Genomic DNA, 18,683 nt, shown 5'->3' on the forward strand with positions numbered 1-18,683 from the left:
CATTTTGTCTGTATTTTGCAGGCGTAAACACACGTTGATTCTAGAGTGATGACTAAAGAGGTATTCTGGGTAAAATTATAGTGACATGCAAGATGTCACAGTTTTTGTATTCTGTTATTTTATGCATTGGTACATGATCAATCTGTTGTTAGCAGGTCTTAAAATGAGGTAAATCCCACCTCAGACAAAGCACAACACATGACCGATAACACTGTGTCATTATTTATTTAACAAACTAGGCCCGAGTGCAGCAGCAGTGTGTGAATGTTTAAGTACAGCCTGACTGTTTCTATGGGGATTAAGAGGGTAAATAGCAGTCCGGTGCTGTTAATCAAATGCCCCTGATCAAGGGATCATCGGCCAGGGTGATCCCCCTCTGTAAGGACGGCCAGGGTGATCCCCCCTCTGTAAGGACGGCCAGGGTGATCCCCCTCTGTAAGGACGGCCAGGGTGATCCCCCTCTGTAAGGACGGCCAGGGTGATCCCCCTCTGTAAGGACGGCCAGGGTGATCCCCCTCTGTAAGGACGGCCAGGGTGATCCCCCTCTGTAAGGACGGCCAGGGTGATCCCCCTCTGTAAGGACGGCCAGGGTGATCCCCCTCTGTAAGGACGGCCAGGGTGATCCCCCTCTGTAAGGACGGCCAGGGTGATCCCCCTCTGTAAGGACGGCCAGGGTGATCCCCCTCTGTAAGGACGGCCAGGGTGATCCCCCTCTGTAAGGACGGCCAGGGTGATCCCCCTCTGTAAGGACGGCCAGGGTGATCCCCCTCTGTAAGGACGGCCAGGGTGATCCCCCTCTGTAAGGACGGCCAGGGTGATCCCCCTCTGTAAGGACGGCCAGGGTGATCCCCCTCTGTAAGGACGGCCAGGGTGATCCCCCTCTGTAGGGACGGCCAGGGTGATCCCCCTCTGTAGGGACGGCCAGGGTGATCCCCCTCTGTAGGGACGGCCAGGGTGATCCCCCTCTGTAAGGACGGCCAGGGTGATCCCCCTCTGTAAGGACGGCCAGGGTGATCCCCCTCTGTAAGGACGGCCAGGGTGATCCCCCTCTGTAAGGACGGCCAGGGTGATCCCCCTCTGTAAGGACGGCCAGGGTGATCCCCCTCTGTAAGAACAGACATTTTTGGCCACTTCATACCAAGAAGGAAAGACCAACATCAGTCTCACAGAAGCAGTTCTTGCTGCCCATTAGTCTGAGAAGGTTTATGGTTAGGACATCTATCAGACAGCTGAAGCTTTGCTGAAATTGTAACATGACAGGACCGTAATCCCAACACACCAGTCAATCTACAACAGGACCGTAATCCCAACACTCCAGTGAATCTACAACAGGACCGTAATCCCAACACTCCAGTCAATCTACAACAGGACCGTAATCCCAACACACCAGTCAATCTACAACAGGACCGTAATCCCAACACTCCAGTGAATCTACAACAGGACCGTAATCCCAACACTCCAGTGAATCTACAACAGGACCGTAATCCCAACACACCAGTGAATCTACAACAGGACCGTAATCCCAACACTCCAGTGAATCTACAACAGGATGGCCAATAAACCCCCAACACAAAGCAAAGTGTTGCAATGAATTAGTCAATGTCCAGACCTCAAGTTCAACTGAAACATTGGCGTGGGGCCTTAAGACAGCCGTGCATAATCAAACGCCTGCAAACCTCAATGAACAGAAACAACGTTGTAAAGAAAAGTGGGCCAGAACCCCTCCAGAGAAATGTGAGAGACTCTTATAAACAACTGATCTTCACGTTCTCACTGCTAAAGAAAGTTCTACAAGGTTCTTTGCTTTTCACAAAGGGCTTCTGTGTGTTGGCTTCTTTTCTGTTCAATAAATACAGTGGAATCTGTTGTTCTGTTGTTGCTGATTGAAGGTTGTATTTACCTCATTTTAACACATACCTTGATGTGTAAACCCACAGTATTCAGAGAGGTTGTTCTACGTTTTTAATGTGTGTTTACCCCCACGATATTTCACTACATGTGTGTGAATAATTTTTTATATCCAGTATATTTTTACATTTCACAAAAGCTCAAAGGATTGGTCTTTTGCTTGATGTATTAAAGGTGTTCTTTGCATTTGTAATTCCGCACCTTTGGTTTGAACCAAAGCATAACAAAAACGCTTTTGGGTCCTTATTTGCTTCAGATTTACCATCAAACCAAAATATGTAAGCAGATGTTGTATAGATGCGGCCACATTCTGATTGGACGGCTTTTATTATGTACATTTTGTTGCAAAAACTATGATAATACCAACTGAACATTCAAAACAATACTCCAGTGCTGTCCGGTTTTTACATCAGTACCATTTCCATTAGTTTGTTTGGCAGTGGATCGAGACGGCCTTGGTCAGACGGTCTCTCCTTCTGATGTGTGCACCAGGGTTTGAAAGACAATGTTCTCACTTGATCTGATGAAGGGCGCTAATGCAGGAATTGCAGCTTTCACAAAGGGTTTTAATAGGAACCTTGTCCGTGTGCATGTTTGTGTGTGTGTGTGTTTCATTAGAACTACTAGAGACTAGCATAAGCTACTGTATGTCTAAAATGATATGGCTAGTAATGTCAGAATGAGGTCTCACAGCGATGGGAGGAGACGGATAACAGCTAGCTTTGTTCTTTTTAGATTTTGGAACGAGAGCAGGCCACGGCAGTTACACGCTGGTCTCATTTGCCATTCTAAGGCCTGACCCAGCTAGCGAACCCACCATGCACTCTGTGGCCTACTTAACCCGCCATAAAGATGGAATTTGGGCACTGTGTGTGTGTGTGTGTGTCTCTCGCTCGCGCGCTCTCTCGTCCCGCTGGGTACACGCTGGCGTTGTACCACAGCCCAAACACTGCCAGTGTCCTCTGAAGCTAGCCGGTCCACAGCTCACGCCGGTTACGCAACACACCAGAGATCCGCTTCAGCCTGAGCAGTAGAGACCATGTTTACAGACCTCATTCTTGATGGATATTTTGGAAATGGAAGTTTGTGATTTGGTCTCTTGAGCTCTGAAGTTGTTGAGGATCTTCAAACCCAGTATTTTCAAAGCGTGAACATGGTGTGGTGAAATGCCCTCGTATCACATGACCAGTCATCCGCTACATCCTCTCTGCTACCTTGGGTCCATGCGTTCCTGGTCAGTTTCGAGGCTGTGGTTGTCTGTTCACCTGTGCTAGTGTTGGGTTTTTACATTGTCACGATGTTTAGTGTACTTTAACTTGTACCGGTTATTCTAGCAGTGACCGTTTACCCGTTTTAGAATGATTTTTGTTTTGCATTATGGGTCCACTCAAACTTGCAGATGTAACTCCAGTCATCCGCCAAGCGTGCTTAGTATGTGGAGAAGGTTTGGATGTGTTTGTCAATAATATATACTTACTCAAAGTATGTGATCGTGCATTAGTAATGGGCCTTTCTGAGTGTTACAGTACTGTTACAGTAACAGTGCTATATGTAGAATGTCACATAACCAAGGACTGTTGTCTGTTACTAGAACAGAGAATGTTGGAACTGTGTAACAGACAATCAGGAGTGACCTTTCTTTTCTGACTCATGAACACTCTTACTTTTCATGGCAGTTCTGCACTGCATTCTGGGCAGTGTAGTCTTCTGGAGGGCAGGACGGTTCCTACAGTGGTGATTGACTGCGAGGACGACAAGGAGAACCTGCCCAGTGAGTCGGACTACGAGGATCTGCCCAGCATGTACAAAGACGAGCTGGAGGAGGAGGATGAGGATGATGAAGAGGATGACGACTCTCTTTTCACAAGTTAGTGTGTGCGCTCTGTAGGAATAACACCCACTACACACGGAGCGGCCGCGTCGGTCTGCGTCAGCTGGAGACGCGCTAGCCGGCCGGGCGGGAGGTTGTATGAGCCGTGCTCAGAACCTCCACGCAGAAGATCCAGAAGAAGGAGGAGGAGGTACAGAGAACTGGCTCTGGATTCATTCTAATGGCTTTAGGTTTAGCCAGTGAGGGCATTAAGTAATGAACCGTGGTCAGTAGCAGCTCCTGACACACACTGGCTGCAAAAGCTCATCAGCTGGTAGTGTGTAGGTGAGCCACGTTTGACGGTCCACACCCCCAGGGCCTTCCCACAATGCCCAGGTCTTTAATGCTATAGTAGACACTGAGCATGTGGAATGTTTTAATAATTACGTTAGGCAGAAGTTCTGTGTGTTCTCTTCTCTCAGGCATGGCTGGGTCTGAGTGTGCTGGCTCTTCTGTTGCAGTTCATCACCCTGCCTGTGGGTGGTGCTGTGCAAGCTGCATTATGGGTGCTCACTCAGTGTGGTGTGTGTGCAGGTACTTTAGCCCTGAAGGTGTTGAGGAAAGACTCCTTGGCTCTGAAGCTGAGCAACAGGCCGTCTAAGAGGGAGCTGGAGGATAAGAACATTCTGCCCATGCAGACGGACGAGGAGAGACACGAGTCCAGACAGCAGATCGGCACCAAGCTCACGCGGTACGGTTACCTGTACACACACACACACACACACACACACACACACGTGTATCATACCCGCTCAGTCACCCAAATCCACAAAGACGGGTGAGGTTCTGATCAGCCTGTAGTGGGCGTGAACCTGTTTAGTTTGTGGGCGTGACTTCCGCCTCCATCTCTGAGCTGTGAGTCAGCAGCCCAGTGAACGAGAGCTGGAGCTCCGTCAGCGCCGATGGCCCTGGACCTGCAGCACTGCATGGCGTCCGTCCGTCTGTCTCTCGTCCGTCTGTCTCTCGTCCGTCTGTCTCTCGTCCGTCTGTCTCTCGTCTGTCTGTCTCTCTCGTCCGTCTGTCTCTCGTCCGTCTGTCTCTCTCGTCCATCTGTCTCTCGTCTGTCTGTCTCTACAACCTTCACTCCTTCTCCCTGACTGTCTCTATATAAATGTAAATGTCTGTTTACTCCACAGCACTCTCTCTGTCTCTATTCCATGCTCTCTAACATGGTTTGTCAGTCTCTCTCGTGTGTGTGTGTGTGTGTGTGTGTGTGTGTGTGTGTGTGTGTGTGTGCATAGAGTGGTGCATCACTGATTCCTCCCCATGTCTGTAGCAAGCATGTAGATCCTTTGCAGGGGTCTTTGAGTTAGAGGTGCAGTGGCACACTCTCTCTGTCTCACACACTCTCTCCCACCTTCAAACACACACTCTCTGCCTCTCTCTCTCTCTCTCTCACACACACACACACACACACACACACACACACACACACACACACTCTCCCTTTCATATTCGGTGACTCATCATGGTAGCAGTGCAGCTTGGCTGTTGCCAGCTGAAGGAGACTCAGTCATTCTAGTGCAGTTTCCCTGTTGAAAGGCTTCCGGGAGCTGAAGGTATTGAGTAGTGGACTCGGCTGTGGCTAGGCCAGACCAGCGGCTAGGCCAGACCAGCGGCTAGGCCAGACCAGCGGCCAGACAAGATCAGGCTGCAGTTTGTAAAAATAGAGAGAGAAATGTTAGTTTTGTTTTTGATTTCATAAACTTTATACAATGCTGAAAATGGAATTCACACAGTTTTAATGGAGGCTTGCAGTAACGCACAATAACTACTGAGTTAGAGCTAAAGCCCAGAACTAAAGCCCAGAACTAAAGCTCATCACAGTGATCAAACTGGGTTGAACATGAAGGATGTTTCAGTGCAAGGGCTCAATCAGGGTGTGAGACACAGAGCAGTCAGGATGAGGGGAGTGGAGAGGGGGGATTTCTGTTGGTCTGGCACCCATCCTGCTATAGGGACAGCTGTCGGCCTTCCGGAACTTTCTGAGAACAGAGCAGCCAATCCCTCCACGGCTGAGCACACGGGCCTGTGTCTCTGCGTTAATAACCCACTGTGTGAGGCTTGGGGTGTAACTGTCCCAACACAACAGCAGAGCTGGTGATGCACGTGCTGGGTGTGTGCACGTGAGTGTGTGTGCGTGTGCACGTGAGTGTGGGTGCGTACGTGTGCACGCGAGTGTGGGTGCGTACGTGTGCACGCGAGTGTGGGTGCGTACGTGTGCACGCGAGTGTGGGTGCGTACGTGTGCACGCGAGTGTGGGTGCGTACGTGTGCACGCGAGTGTGGGTGCGTGCGTGTGCGGTAGGTCTTGCATCAGTCACTTTTTTGAGATCCGATACTCTGTGTAAGAGTGAAGCTAGGACCACGGGAATGTTGTGCGCACGATCACGGCCTACACCAGCACGAACGCTCAACCAGTTCCCTGTGTTGGTCTGAGATGTGCCTGAGGGAGAATAACTGCTATCCTTGCAGTTTCAGCCCATAATAGAGCATGCTTCAGCCCATAATAGAGCATGCTTCAGCCCATAATAGAGCATGCTTCAGCCCATAATAGAGCATGCTTCAGCCCATAATAGAGCATGCTTCAGCCCATAATAGAGCATGCTTCAGCCCATAATAGAGCATGCTTCAGCCCATAATAGAGCATGCTTCAGCCCATAATAGAGCATGCTTCAGCCCATAATACAGCATGCTTCAGCCCATAATACAGCATGCTTCAGCCCATAATACAGCATGCTTCAGCCCATAATACAGCATGCTTCAGCCCTTAACAGAGCATGCTTCAGCCCATAATACAGCATGCTTCAGCCCTTAACAGAGCATGCTTCAGCCCATAATAGAGCATGCTTCAGCCCATAATAGAGCATGCTTCAGCCCATAATAGAGCATGCTTCAGCCCATAATAGAGCATGCTTCAGCCCATAATAGAGCATGCTTCAGCCCATAATAGAGCATGCTTCAGCCCATAATAGAGCATGCTTCAGCCCATAATACAGCATGCTTCAGCCCTTAACACAGCATGCTTCAGCCCATAATACAGCATGCTTCAGCCCATAATACAGCATGCTTCACACTGCAGAACTGCTGCTATTTGGACCCTTGTGTTCCTGGCTCTTTTCTCTCTTTGCACGGTTCATCCAGATCGGATCATCATTGGCCAAACTCCTCATTCCACAGACCTTCTCAGGAATTTCATATGAAGACTAGCTGTGCAGCAGTGGACTGTTTACTGAATAACCGTGTGTGTGTGTGTGTGTGTGTGTGTGTGTGTGTGTGTGTGTGTGTGTGCGTGTGCGTGCGCGTGCGTGCGTGCAGGAGACTGAACCAAAGGCCGACAGCAGAAGAGCTGGAGCAGAGGAACATTCTGAAACGTGAGTTCCTTTTCTCAAGGTGGCCCTGTATTCTCCAAATATTTTGGATGACTTTTACTTTTCTCTTGTAGGTGAGTATAAGGGACACATTTATTTGGGACAAAATGAACTTTAAAAACAAATACAAAGTAATTTCTTGCATGATCTATGCATGTAATGACGTAGTGTCGGTTCTAAGAGGAACAAAGAGTTTCTCCTCTGTGGACGAGAGAATTGAGAATTTCTGAGGCTTCAGGTCACAAGCAGCCAATCACCAAAATGTCTGCAGTTACCCAGGGACCATGAAGGCTAGACAACTGGCTAGAGACCCACAGTTGCCGGGGTGTCGAAGGTTTAAGGTTTTGCTGTGATATTTCTGTCATTTCAGTCAACTGTGTCCCTGAATTGCATGTTAGACAGTTTAGTTTCCATGTAGGTTATGTAGTGGTCTAGATTCCCTGGCCTCCAAAAACAAAGAGAGACATTTTTAGACAAACTCGAGCCTTTAGTCATATGTAATAGTGCTGCTTTTCTTCAACACCAGCCTTTTTCGTGTGCAGAGAGGCAGCATCTCAGGGCGATGTGGTCCAAACAGCTCTCTGTGTTTTTGAGCTGCTGGAATTCTTTTGAAGGAAGCGCGCGCGCGCGCACACACACACACACACACACACACACACACACACACGGAAATGAGCCCGTTCAAATGTTTTTATTCCGGCACAGATCTGGCAGGTTCTCTTAAGTAGAACCGTGAACGCCAACATAATCGTTTGTTATGATGATAACTTATGATAACTTGGTTATGATGTGGAGAAGGATTGTGTGATGCGGTGGAACTAAAGAGATATCTGCCTTCCTGTCTGTGTTGTTTTATTATTATTATTATTCCTTTTGAACTTCACATTCTATATGTTACACCTAAGGTACACGTTTCAGAAATCGGTGTTCATGTGGGGTGAAAACCTATTAACCTCTGACCTCTTGATCTCTTACAGCGCGGAATGAGCAGGAGGAGCTGGAGGAGAAGAGGGAGATCAGACGCAGACTGACGCGTAAGGTACGATCAGTTCTGCCTCGCTCTCTCTCTTAGATCAGACGCAGACTAACGCATAAGGTACGACCAGTTGTGCCTCGCACTCTCTCTCTTAGATCAGATGCAGACTGACGCGTAAGGTATGACCAGTTCTGCCTCGCGCTCTCTCTTAGATCAGACGCAGACTAACACGTAAGGTACGACCAGTTCTGTCTCACGCTCTCTCTCTCTCTCTATTAGATCAGATGCAGACTGACCCGTAAGGTATGACCAGTTCAGACGCAGACTGACGCGTAAGGTACGACCAGTTCTGCCTCGCGCTCTCTCTTAGATCAGACGCAGACTGACGCGTAAGGTACGACCGGTTCTGCCTCGCGCTCTCTCTCTTAGATCAGACGCAGACTGACCCATAAGGTACGACCAGTTCTGTCTCACGCTCTCTCTCTCTCTCTCTTAGATCAGACGCAGACTAACGCGTAAGGTATGACCAGTTCTGCCTCGCGCTCTCTCTCTTAGATCAGACGCAGACTAACGCATAAGGTACGACCAGTTCTGCCTCGCGCTCTCTCTTAGATCAGACGCAGACTAACGCATAAGGTACGACCAGTTCTGCCTCGCGCTCTCTCTTAGATCAGACGCAGACTAACGCATAAGGTACGACCGGTTCTGCCTCGCTCTCTCTCTTAGATCAGACGCAGACTGACGCATAAGGTACGACCAGTTCTGCCTCGCGCTCTCTCTTAGATCAGACGCAGACTAACGCATAAGGTACGACCAGTTCTGCCTCGCGCTCTCTCTTAGATCAGACGCAGACTAACGCATAAGGTACGACCGGTTCTGCCTCGCTCTCTCTCTTAGATCAGACGCAGACTGACGCATAAGGTACGACCAGTTCTGCCTCGCGCTCTCTCTCTTAGATCAGACGCAGACTGACCCGTAAGGTACGACCAGTTCTGTCTCACGCTCTCTCTCTCTCTCTATTAGATCAGACGCAGACTGACACGTAAGGTATGACCAGTTCTTCCTCGCGCTCTCTCTCTTAGATCAGACGCAGACTGACCCGTAAGGTACGACCAGTTCTGTCTCACGCTCTCTCTATTAGATCAGACGCAGACTAACACGTAAGGTACGACCAGTTCTGCCTCGCGCTCTCTCTCTTAGATCAGACGCAGACTAACGCGTAAGGTACGACCAGTTCTGCCTCGCGCTCTCTCTTAGATCAGACGCAGACTAACGCATAAGGTACGACCAGTTCTGCCTCGCACGCTCTCTCTTAGATCAGACGCAGACTGACCCGTAAGGTACGACCAGTTCTGCCTCGCGCTCTCTCTCTTGGATCAGACGCAGACTGACGCGTAAGGTACGACCGGTTCTGCCTCGCTCTCTCTCTTAGATCAGACGCAGACTGACCCGTAAGGTACGACCAGTTCTGCCTCACACTCGCTGAAACGTGTCCCGTTTTATATCTGCGCAGCTACTGGAGAACCCGTCTGTACAGGTGTGGACATCCGCTCAGGATGGTTACCAGTCTCTGTCACTAACCAGTTGTGCTACGGCTTTGACGAGTCCTTTACCACGGAGGGTCCTGTGTGGACTGGTGGTGTTAAATGATTCATCTCAGTGCAGCGAGATGTGGGATCTGCTACTGCTTCTTGTCACAAAGGGCTTTTTGAAAGAGATTTGAAAGCTGATAATGTCCTGTTCTTTAACGCAGGAGAACAGGAGACGACGTGTGCGGTACCATGTGGATTCTTTGATTGTTGGCTGCTACCGCAGTCTGCCTTTTGGCCTCTTGGTTAAAGGAAAACGTCACACTGAAAGGCCAGCAGTGATGATTTAAACGCTGTATAATGGCGTCTGCGTGAAGCACAGGAAATAACTCAGTCAGGAACTGCACTGGAGGGTCAAGGCACAGGAAATAACTCCGTCAGGAACTGTTAGATGAACTGGTACAGAACTGGTACATGTATTTACTAGTATACAGATTATGACCACAGCATCACTGCTGGCAGGAAACGTTTAGACTGTCATCTATAAAATCTCCAGTACCGCTGCTGTGCCTAAAACACCAGCATTAGCACCACACCCACTGCTGCACCAAGGCCACACCCACTGCTGCACCAAGGCCACACCCACTGCCATAACAGTGCTGTTTCAGCTCCACAACCACTATCAAGCTAACAGTGTGTGTTCAGTGGCCATGCTGTGGTCAGACACTGATTATGTATGGAGGAGGAGGAGTGGGGATACACCTCGTTATTACACTACCCATAAACCCCAGCGGTGTGCTACAGGTGACCCGGTAGTAATGGTGGACGGGAGGAGGTTCGATCAGAGAGTAGCGTGTGATTATGATGACTCATCCCCGGTACTCTGATTGGTAGCATAACTGGTAGGTTTTTTTTTCCTCTTCTCTCGAGTCGCTTTGTGCGCTGTCAGAAGCCCGTGGGTGGAGGTGGAGGTGGTGTAACCACGCCCTGTCCCTGTGTGCGTAGCTCAGCCAGAGGCCCACGGTGGAGCAGCTGAGGGAGGCCAAGATCCTGATCCGCTTCAGTGACTACGTGGAGGTGGCGGACGCACAGGACTACGACCGGCGGGCCGACAAGCCCTGGACACGCCTCACCGCTGCAGACAAGGCAAGTCTGGGCGGGGCCAGCCGGGGAGGGGAGGGGCCAGCCGGGAGGGGAGGGGCCAGCCGGGGAGGGGAGGGGCCAGGGGGGCGAGATGTAATCCTCAACTCTGTTTTCACTGCCACATTTTATGCTGCCACATTTAATCCAGCCCAGAAGCCAAAAACCGGCTGACATTTCAGGGTTCCCGCGGGGTCTTAAAAAGTCTTAAAATGTCTGAAATTCAAAACTTTAAATTTAAGGCCTTAAAAGACTTAAAAAACAGCCAGATTTTCATCCAAGGTCTTAAATTTAATTTAGTCAGGTCTTAAAATTTTACCTTAGTTAATTTTAGAAAAGTGTAGTTTAATCGAAACGTCCGGAAGTCAGTTCTGTGTTGTCTGTGTTTGTGCGGGGCTACAGGTGTTGGTACGTGTTAATTAATTAAACTACAAAACCCATAATAACCGCAGGCAGGAAACGGCCCTTGTCACGAAAAGCCTTCACGCAATTTTGTGCCTCATCCCCGCCGTCTTCGCTATCGTCAGTGCCGGGTCCCGCCGGACTCCACCGCAGTATCACTAGTGCTTCGGCTAATGGTATTCGGGCTACATTAGGATAGAGTGACGGCAATGTTCCCTGGTTCGAATATCGCGAAAAAGTTTTCGTGTGGACTAAACAAATCGCATATATAGCTAGATTTGGCTTGGCAGACTTCATCAAGAGAGAGTTGATACGCTCTTACCGGGCCGTATGTGTTAATGTTCGATGAAAGCTTTAATTCAACCACAAAATCCAAACAGCTGGATCTTCATGTTCGGTTCTGGAGCAATGGATATGTGCAATCGAGGTACATGGGCTCTCATTTCATGGGCCATGAAACAGCGCAGGATCTACCAAAACTTATCAAAGTAAGTGATCCTTACTTATGCTCCACAGTCTTCTTTTCAATGTGTTAACCATTTTATACAATTAGGCTACAATACAAAAACATCTCAGAACCATGTACTGTCCATGGCATTGAGTTAGAGAAATGTTTCAATGCATGCTAAATCCCAGCTAGAGGAAATAAAAATATATTTACTGTGTTAAATCATGTAAAATGTAAAAAAAAACAACTATGCCCTGTAGATGGGTTATGTCATGTTTTGAAACATGTTCCACTGTCCCATGCTCTGTTTCATGGATTGCACATGGTTTTATTTACATTGTACTGATGTATTGCCTTTTAGTGGGCATATATACATAGGGTAAAAACAGGTAGTGTGTCCCAACGTTTTCAATGTTAACATTCAAATTCATATTCAGCATGGCTAGACAAAGTAAGTTGGTTTCATCGGGATAATAAATAGAAAAGAAGGTAGGGGGTTAAAAAAGTTTTGTGTGTTTTAAGATACGGATGGCCTGGGGAACGAAAATTCTGAGCCTTTATTTAATTAGTTAATTTTATAATTTCATTTATTTCAGTAATTTAACCAAAATGTAACATTTAATAAATTTTATCAGCTGCAGGGTGTGAGGATTTTGGTCAAACCATGCCTTAGACATACTTGAAGATAGGCTGAGTCTACATGTTGTTAAATGTATAATGTGTGTATGATTATTTAATTTGATGGTGTACGTCTCTCTTTTTATTTCTTATTTTCCAACAAGGAGGTGGAGGCAGAAAACATGCAAGAGGACACAACTGGCACACACAGACTCATATGTGACTGTCACAATGCATGGAGGGGTCACAGGTTCCCCTCACCAAGGAACTCTTAGCATCTGTGGGTGCAGCACGGTCAAAATACTGACTCTTTCTGGATCAGGAATGAATCAGGAAAGAAAAGGAATCCCAGAGCCAGAAAAGAGAGCTGACTGAGCAGTCTTTAGAGGACCTTAAGAAAAGGAAGAAAAGCTTGGAAGACGTGTCCACTTGTCTTGCTAGAGTGGCAAATTCTCTTGCAGAAGAAGCTGAGGGCAAGGCTGGATCCAAGATGGCTCAGCTCCTTTCCAAGTCAAATGCCCTGAGATTGGTACTGAAAAGGAAGAAGTCAGAGATATGTAGGGTGAGGTTGTATGTAGATATGCTAGTGTTGTGTTGGTAAGGTTGCTTGGGTTGAGAATGTTATTATTTTGATTATCTGTTTAAATATTGAATTAATGTAATCCTGTAACTAAATTAATCAAAATAAAATGTTTTAAGAGTTTCTGGGATCATTGGATTGTTTGTGGTAATATGTTGTGTTGGTCTTAAATTTCACTGAGAATGGTCTTAAAAGGTCTTAAAAAAGTCTTAAATTTAACTCACTGAAACCTGCAAGAACCCTGCATTTGCCAACCAGTAGTAATTGCAAAACTTGGTTGTAACTGATACCAAATCAGGAATGCATTATATATTTAAAGGGAATGTATTTATTTGGGAAAACATTCCATATAAAGGGAACGTGATTCTGTGGAATAACATTAAACGAGAATGTGAGTTCATGGGAAAATCTTTTATCATTCACACCACGGCTAGTTCAGCAGACCCACCAGGGCTACAGCAAGAGGCTCTTCACCAGAGGCTGTTGAGATCAGGATTTTCATTGGTTGAGAACTTCATGAATATGTACTATAGACCTGTAGAACATATTTGCGTATATGTGATGACCCTAGCACAGAGGGAGGGGGGTTGAACCCGTGTCTCATGCCTCGTGTCCACCGGAGTGTTTGGGGTCGTTGTTTGCGTACGGCTCTTGGCAGAGCATGCTGGGAAGGATTGCTGCCCTGTGGGAACTTTCAGTCTTGGCTTGTTTACACTGGCATGATGAGAGAGCAAACACCGCCTCCTCTCCTGACCATGAACGTCTGACCTGTCAATCAAACCCCTTCACCTGCCCCCCCCCCACCTGCCCTCCCCTCTAACCAAGACCACATCCTCACTGATCCTGCAGAAGACCTGCACATCTGAGCTTCAGCTCCCAGATCAAGCCTTTCAATCTCCCTCTCCCTTCCTCTCTCCTCTGTATCCATCCATCTATCCATCCCTCCGTCCATCCATCCCTCCGTCCATCCATCCGCTCCTGCTAGTTCATCTTGGCTCTCAGTGTGGCACACAGTTTGTGGATTAACCGTCCAGCCTCCTCAGGCCGTGTCACTATGGCGATGACCTGTGGTCGCTACAGTAATGACTTCGTGGTCGCACAAAAGATGGAGTCCACGTCTGTAGTCAGAGGACAAACTCTGGGATATACGACGTGTTCCCGCCCCCTCCCTACCCAGAATGCTCTTTCTATCCATTTTAGATTGTTTTTGGACCGAAATGAATGTTTATTCTCTGCACTTTTGTTTGTTTGGAATATTAGTCATAGAATATTAACACTTCTGCCTCATACTCGCTCTGAATAAGAGTTTCTGCTAAAGACCGTAAATGTAAACGTAACGGTCGTGTGTGTGATACTAAAGGCGTGTGTAACTCCTGACTTTAGTCCTTCATACTTGATAAAAACATGTAATTGCTTGTGTTAACAGGACCGTTTGCATTGATTTCTCATAGCCGTGTGTGTGTGTGTGTGTGTGTGTGTGTGTGTGTGTGTGTGTGTGGTGGGGTGGGGGGTTTGGCCCTTGCAGGCTGCCATACGGAAGGAGCTCAACGATTTCAAGAGCAACGAGATGGAGGTGCATGAATCCAGTCGTCATTTAACCAGGTACAGAGGAGCACCTGGCGATGGCGTTCATTTTGTGTGGCCAGAGCTCGCTGGGCTGCGACGTCTCACTGTGGTGTTTGTTTGTTTGTTTGTTTGTTTGTGTGCAGGTTCCACAGACCGTAGACGGCCGCTGTGCATTGAGCTCAGGCCACGCCCCCTCTCCACACCACAGACACTGGCCAGTGGGCTCAGGCCACGCCCCCTCTCCACACCACAGACACTGGCCAGTGGGCTCAGGCCACGCCCCCTCTCCACACCACAGACACTGGCCAGTGGGCTCAGGCCACGCCCCCTCTCTACACCACAGACACTGGCCAGTGGGCTCAGGCCACGCCCCCTCTCTACACCACAGACACTGGCCAGTGGGCTCAGGCCACGCCCCCTCTCTACACCACAGACACTGGCCAGTGGGCTCAGGCCACGCCCCCTCTCCACACCACAGACACTGGCCCGTGGGTGACGCTGTGTCCACAAGAGGGAGGGTAGTAGGGAAGTCGGGGGAGGGGTATCTTTCTCACACTCTCCAGTACTCTGGAACTGACCCCCACCTCATCACCAATGCAGGTTATCATAGTAGCAAGAGCACCACCTGGAGTTAATAAAGTTTGTTTGTTTGTTTGTTTGTTTGTTTTGGGTCTGGGAGTCCATCTTATTCTTTGTAGTGCTACACGTCTTTGGTGCTGAGGGGATGGTGCGTGGTGAAGTGATTGTGAGGTCTTTGGTGGTGAGGGTTGGTGAGGTTGACTGAGGTGATTTTGCTGGTGAGGCGTCTCTCCCCAGGCTCGCACAGAAGGTCTTTAACCTGTTATAATGCTACACTGGACATCACACATGCCATTTGAAGAAGAGCGTCTCACCATCTCTTGTGAGGGCTCGGCCCCAAAAGTCACTCTGTGTTTTCCCTCCCACGGCCAGTAGGTGGCACTCGCACCATAGGCTGACATGGCACAGCCAGACAGGGTCCTTGTGCAATATTCATTTAGAAATTCACCCCACTAGCGCCCTCTGCTGGCACCCTTTGGCCGTCTTAGAAACGCTCTCTAGTACATCCAAACTGTACAGACTGATATGGACCTCTGCAGCAAACTGTGAATTGTGGAGTGCAGACATTTGTTTGTGTTCTTCCCAAATGTACATTCTGTTTATACCGGATTATTTAAATAGGATATTTTAATTGTGCATTTGCATTATTCAAATGAGGCATGGAAGATGTTTATTTAAATGAGGAAGGCCTTGCAGGAGTAAAGCTTTGGGTGGGCCGTGTGTGCAGACAGCTTCGCTTTTGCCGTTTATGTCTGTTCTTTTGTTTCCTTTCTTTTTTAAGAATGTTTAAATTACACTTTATCTTTTTTTCTAAGGCTGCTAATTTTTCTTTCTTTCAATTTGTTTTCTTGTATTGGTTTATTTTTGTAAGGTCACCTTCAGCCTCATTGGCTATCTGAAATCATCTAGCTCGAGCCAAATCTCTTTCTGGGGCTGTGCTCGAAACCCAGGGATTTTTAAAAATCTGAATTATTTATTACTGTTGCTTTTTATATACATGGGTTTTGTTGATGTATAATGCTCTAATCCTGGAGTGTACGTCTGTTTGTACTCCGCTGATTAAGAGATTTTGGAGCCACTCTGGTACGCTGGACCCTGAATCTACTCACACCACCACCACCCTAGTTTTGGTTTCTAAACCTAGTCACACTGAGCAATATTCTTAATGCCTGTTGTAAAATGTCATAATGAGGATATTAGTCATATTTTTACTCCTTATTGCCTTTGTGGCTACAATAATCTATATTTTTTTTAAATTTGCTGTAATCTATAATACGGACAAAATTTTGAAGGTCTTTATGATGCTTTGTATTTTTCTCTTTGATTATTATAATTTTCCATTGGCACACTGGCCAGTGGGAGGTTTTATCTGATATCTGGAAATGTCCATGAAAGTGAGAACTGCAGTGTCTCGTCACAGGGCGAGAACGTGTCCTGCCACCAGGTTTAGCCGAGACTCTGCCCCCACACGCGGGACGCTCTGGTGTTCCAGTACCGCCGGTACGAACCTCAGCACCACAACAGCAGTGAGCTCTGACCATCTGTGATCGATTGGTCTTGTCCAGAATGGTCCGGAATGCCTGTTCTTGAAAGAACCAATGGGAGTGCGGCTTCTGTGTCCACTTCCCTTTGTCACGCCCAACCAACTAGTGATGTTTCCACATCCTGTTACTGCAGATGGCACACTCCGCCGATGACCTATCACTTGTGTCCGAAACGCTGGTGTTCTCTGTAATGCCCTGGAAGAGAGTTGTAGGCATTTTGACTCTTAATGAAGGGTCACCCACCAATTGTGCTCCGCTCCTTAGCATCTAATTAGCATGCATAACTCACCAACTTAAGAGTTTTCCACTTTTTCCATTAATTTATGAATGCCATATCCGTATGCTTTGATTGCTGATGAGAAACACAATCTATTCGAGGGTTAGAAACATGGTAAATGAATGTTTTTTAGTACATTTCAGGTTTTTGTATGCTAGTGAAGCTCAAACACGTGTGATGAACGCTGACTGCTTGCCGTTTCCTGTGAATGACGGTTGCAAACAGGAGCGATTGTCCAGCGGGCCTGTGACCCTCACGGCCATGAGAACTCTTGGGACCAGCTCTTTCACCATGGCAACCGCCTCGCTTGGCCAAAATTCCACGAGTCCATGGTGACGAGTGCTGGTGAAGCTGTATCTAGGCAACTCGGAAGGGAGCGATCCCGTTCCCATGACTCCTCGTTGGAGATGGGTAAACCGAAGGTTGAGGCGGAAGAGTCCCTTTTGTTCTGTTTCCTGCATTATATCACTGAATTGTTTTGCTTGGACGAGCAAAAAGAGTGCGAACATGACCAGGAACTAAATGTCTTTTCTCAAAAGCTTTGTGAACTCTTCATAGAAATAGCACTTGGCTAACAGGCAAGAGGTTTAGAAGTTTCACGTATGGAGCTGAAACTGTCGTGCGGTTGGATTCGGTGGATTCAGGAATGTGAATTCAGCAATAAAGTGTTTTTTTTTTTTTTTTGTTTTTTCTCTCCTCCATATACATGTATAGAGAACACAGGAAGGAATGTGTGTATGTGCGTGTGTGTGCATGAGTGCGTGTGTGAGAACTCTTCTTTGCTGGGAGTGGATTGAACTTCCAGTGTCCTAAAGATTGCTTTATCTTCATTAAACGCCATGACCAAACTTGTGTGTCGATCCTTCTTTCCTGAGTGAGATGAGACTGTGACACACTTCTCTTCAGAGTGACAGCATCTCCTCCACTGTGAAATAGATCATTTTACAAGGTTGATTTAATCATTTTATGTATAAACATCAACATAAAGGACATTTGTGCATTGCGAAGTGTGGTGAGGCCCAGGTAATCCACCTGCATTAGCAGGGTAGTGCACCCTGTGTTATGCACGTTAACACGATATACAAAATATGCAAATGGAATAGACTATTCTAGTAAGAATAGACACAATATAACGTCTATAGGAGAGTCCTAAGGAAGAATGTCCTGTTATTTAAGGATTATCTGAGAGAATTGTGGTACTGTGAATTAGTGACCGTGGGAGTGTTCAAAATGGTGATGTGACCAGGTGTGCGTGGGGGTGAGCAGCCCATGTACTGGATGGCCCCATGGGACACACCCCACCCCTCTCTGGAGAACCTTATGGTCGGTGGTGGTGTGGAGATGCTCTCTGGTGTGCATCTGTAGAAGGTGTTGAGGATGTCATGAGGCAGACGGAAGTTCCTGGGCCTTCGTAGAAAGAAAAGGAGCTGGCAGGCAGACCTCACCACTGTGTTGGTGTGGAGGAACAAGGTGAGAACATCACAGACCTCACCACTGTGTTGGTGTGTGGAGGAACCACGTGAGAACACCACAGACCTCACCACTGTGTTGGTGTGTGGAGGAACCACGTGAGAACATCACAGAGGGGTGCACATGAGGAGCACTGCTGACTACATGAAGATGATGATTGATGGGTGCTACATGGCTGTGTGAAAACAGGGAGAAGAGGAGGGGGCTGAGCACATGACCCTGGGGAACTCCTGTGTGGAAGAGAACCCTAACCCCAATTTCATTCCCTGGGGTCTGCTCGTCGGGACATTCAGTGTCCAGTTATAAATATGGCTTGAGGGATCTTGAATTCTTCAGGTGGTATTTGAGATGTTCAGCCTTTAGTTAGCCGTGTTATAGTTGTAGACACTGACAGGAAGGTGGTGAG

At 47.7% G+C, this 18,683-nt stretch overlaps 1 protein-coding gene across 5 annotated transcripts in view; it reads left to right on the forward strand.

Moving 5' to 3' along the window:
- LOC143475180 (phosphatase and actin regulator 1-like) overlaps positions 1-17,655 on the forward strand; it is a 51,824-nt gene extending 34,169 nt beyond the window's left edge. For all 5 annotated transcript variants that reach the window (XM_076972940.1, XM_076972941.1, XM_076972937.1 and 2 more), the window contains 7 exons: positions 3,585-3,775; positions 4,313-4,469; positions 7,096-7,151; positions 8,126-8,187; positions 10,659-10,799; positions 14,367-14,443; positions 14,551-17,655. In XM_076972940.1, coding sequence (XP_076829055.1) covers positions 3,585-3,775; positions 4,313-4,469; positions 7,096-7,151; positions 8,126-8,187; positions 10,659-10,799; positions 14,367-14,443; positions 14,551-14,566 — 700 coding nt within the window. In that variant the 3' untranslated portion in view covers positions 14,567-17,655. The remainder of the gene's footprint in view (positions 1-3,584; positions 3,776-4,312; positions 4,470-7,095; positions 7,152-8,125; positions 8,188-10,658; positions 10,800-14,366; positions 14,444-14,550) is intronic.
- The last annotated feature ends 1,028 nt before the right edge of the window (positions 17,656-18,683 follow it).

This window comes from Brachyhypopomus gauderio, chromosome 14 (genome assembly GCF_052324685.1).
Source record: "Brachyhypopomus gauderio isolate BG-103 chromosome 14, BGAUD_0.2, whole genome shotgun sequence".
Lineage (NCBI taxonomy): Eukaryota > Metazoa > Chordata > Actinopteri > Gymnotiformes > Hypopomidae > Brachyhypopomus > Brachyhypopomus gauderio.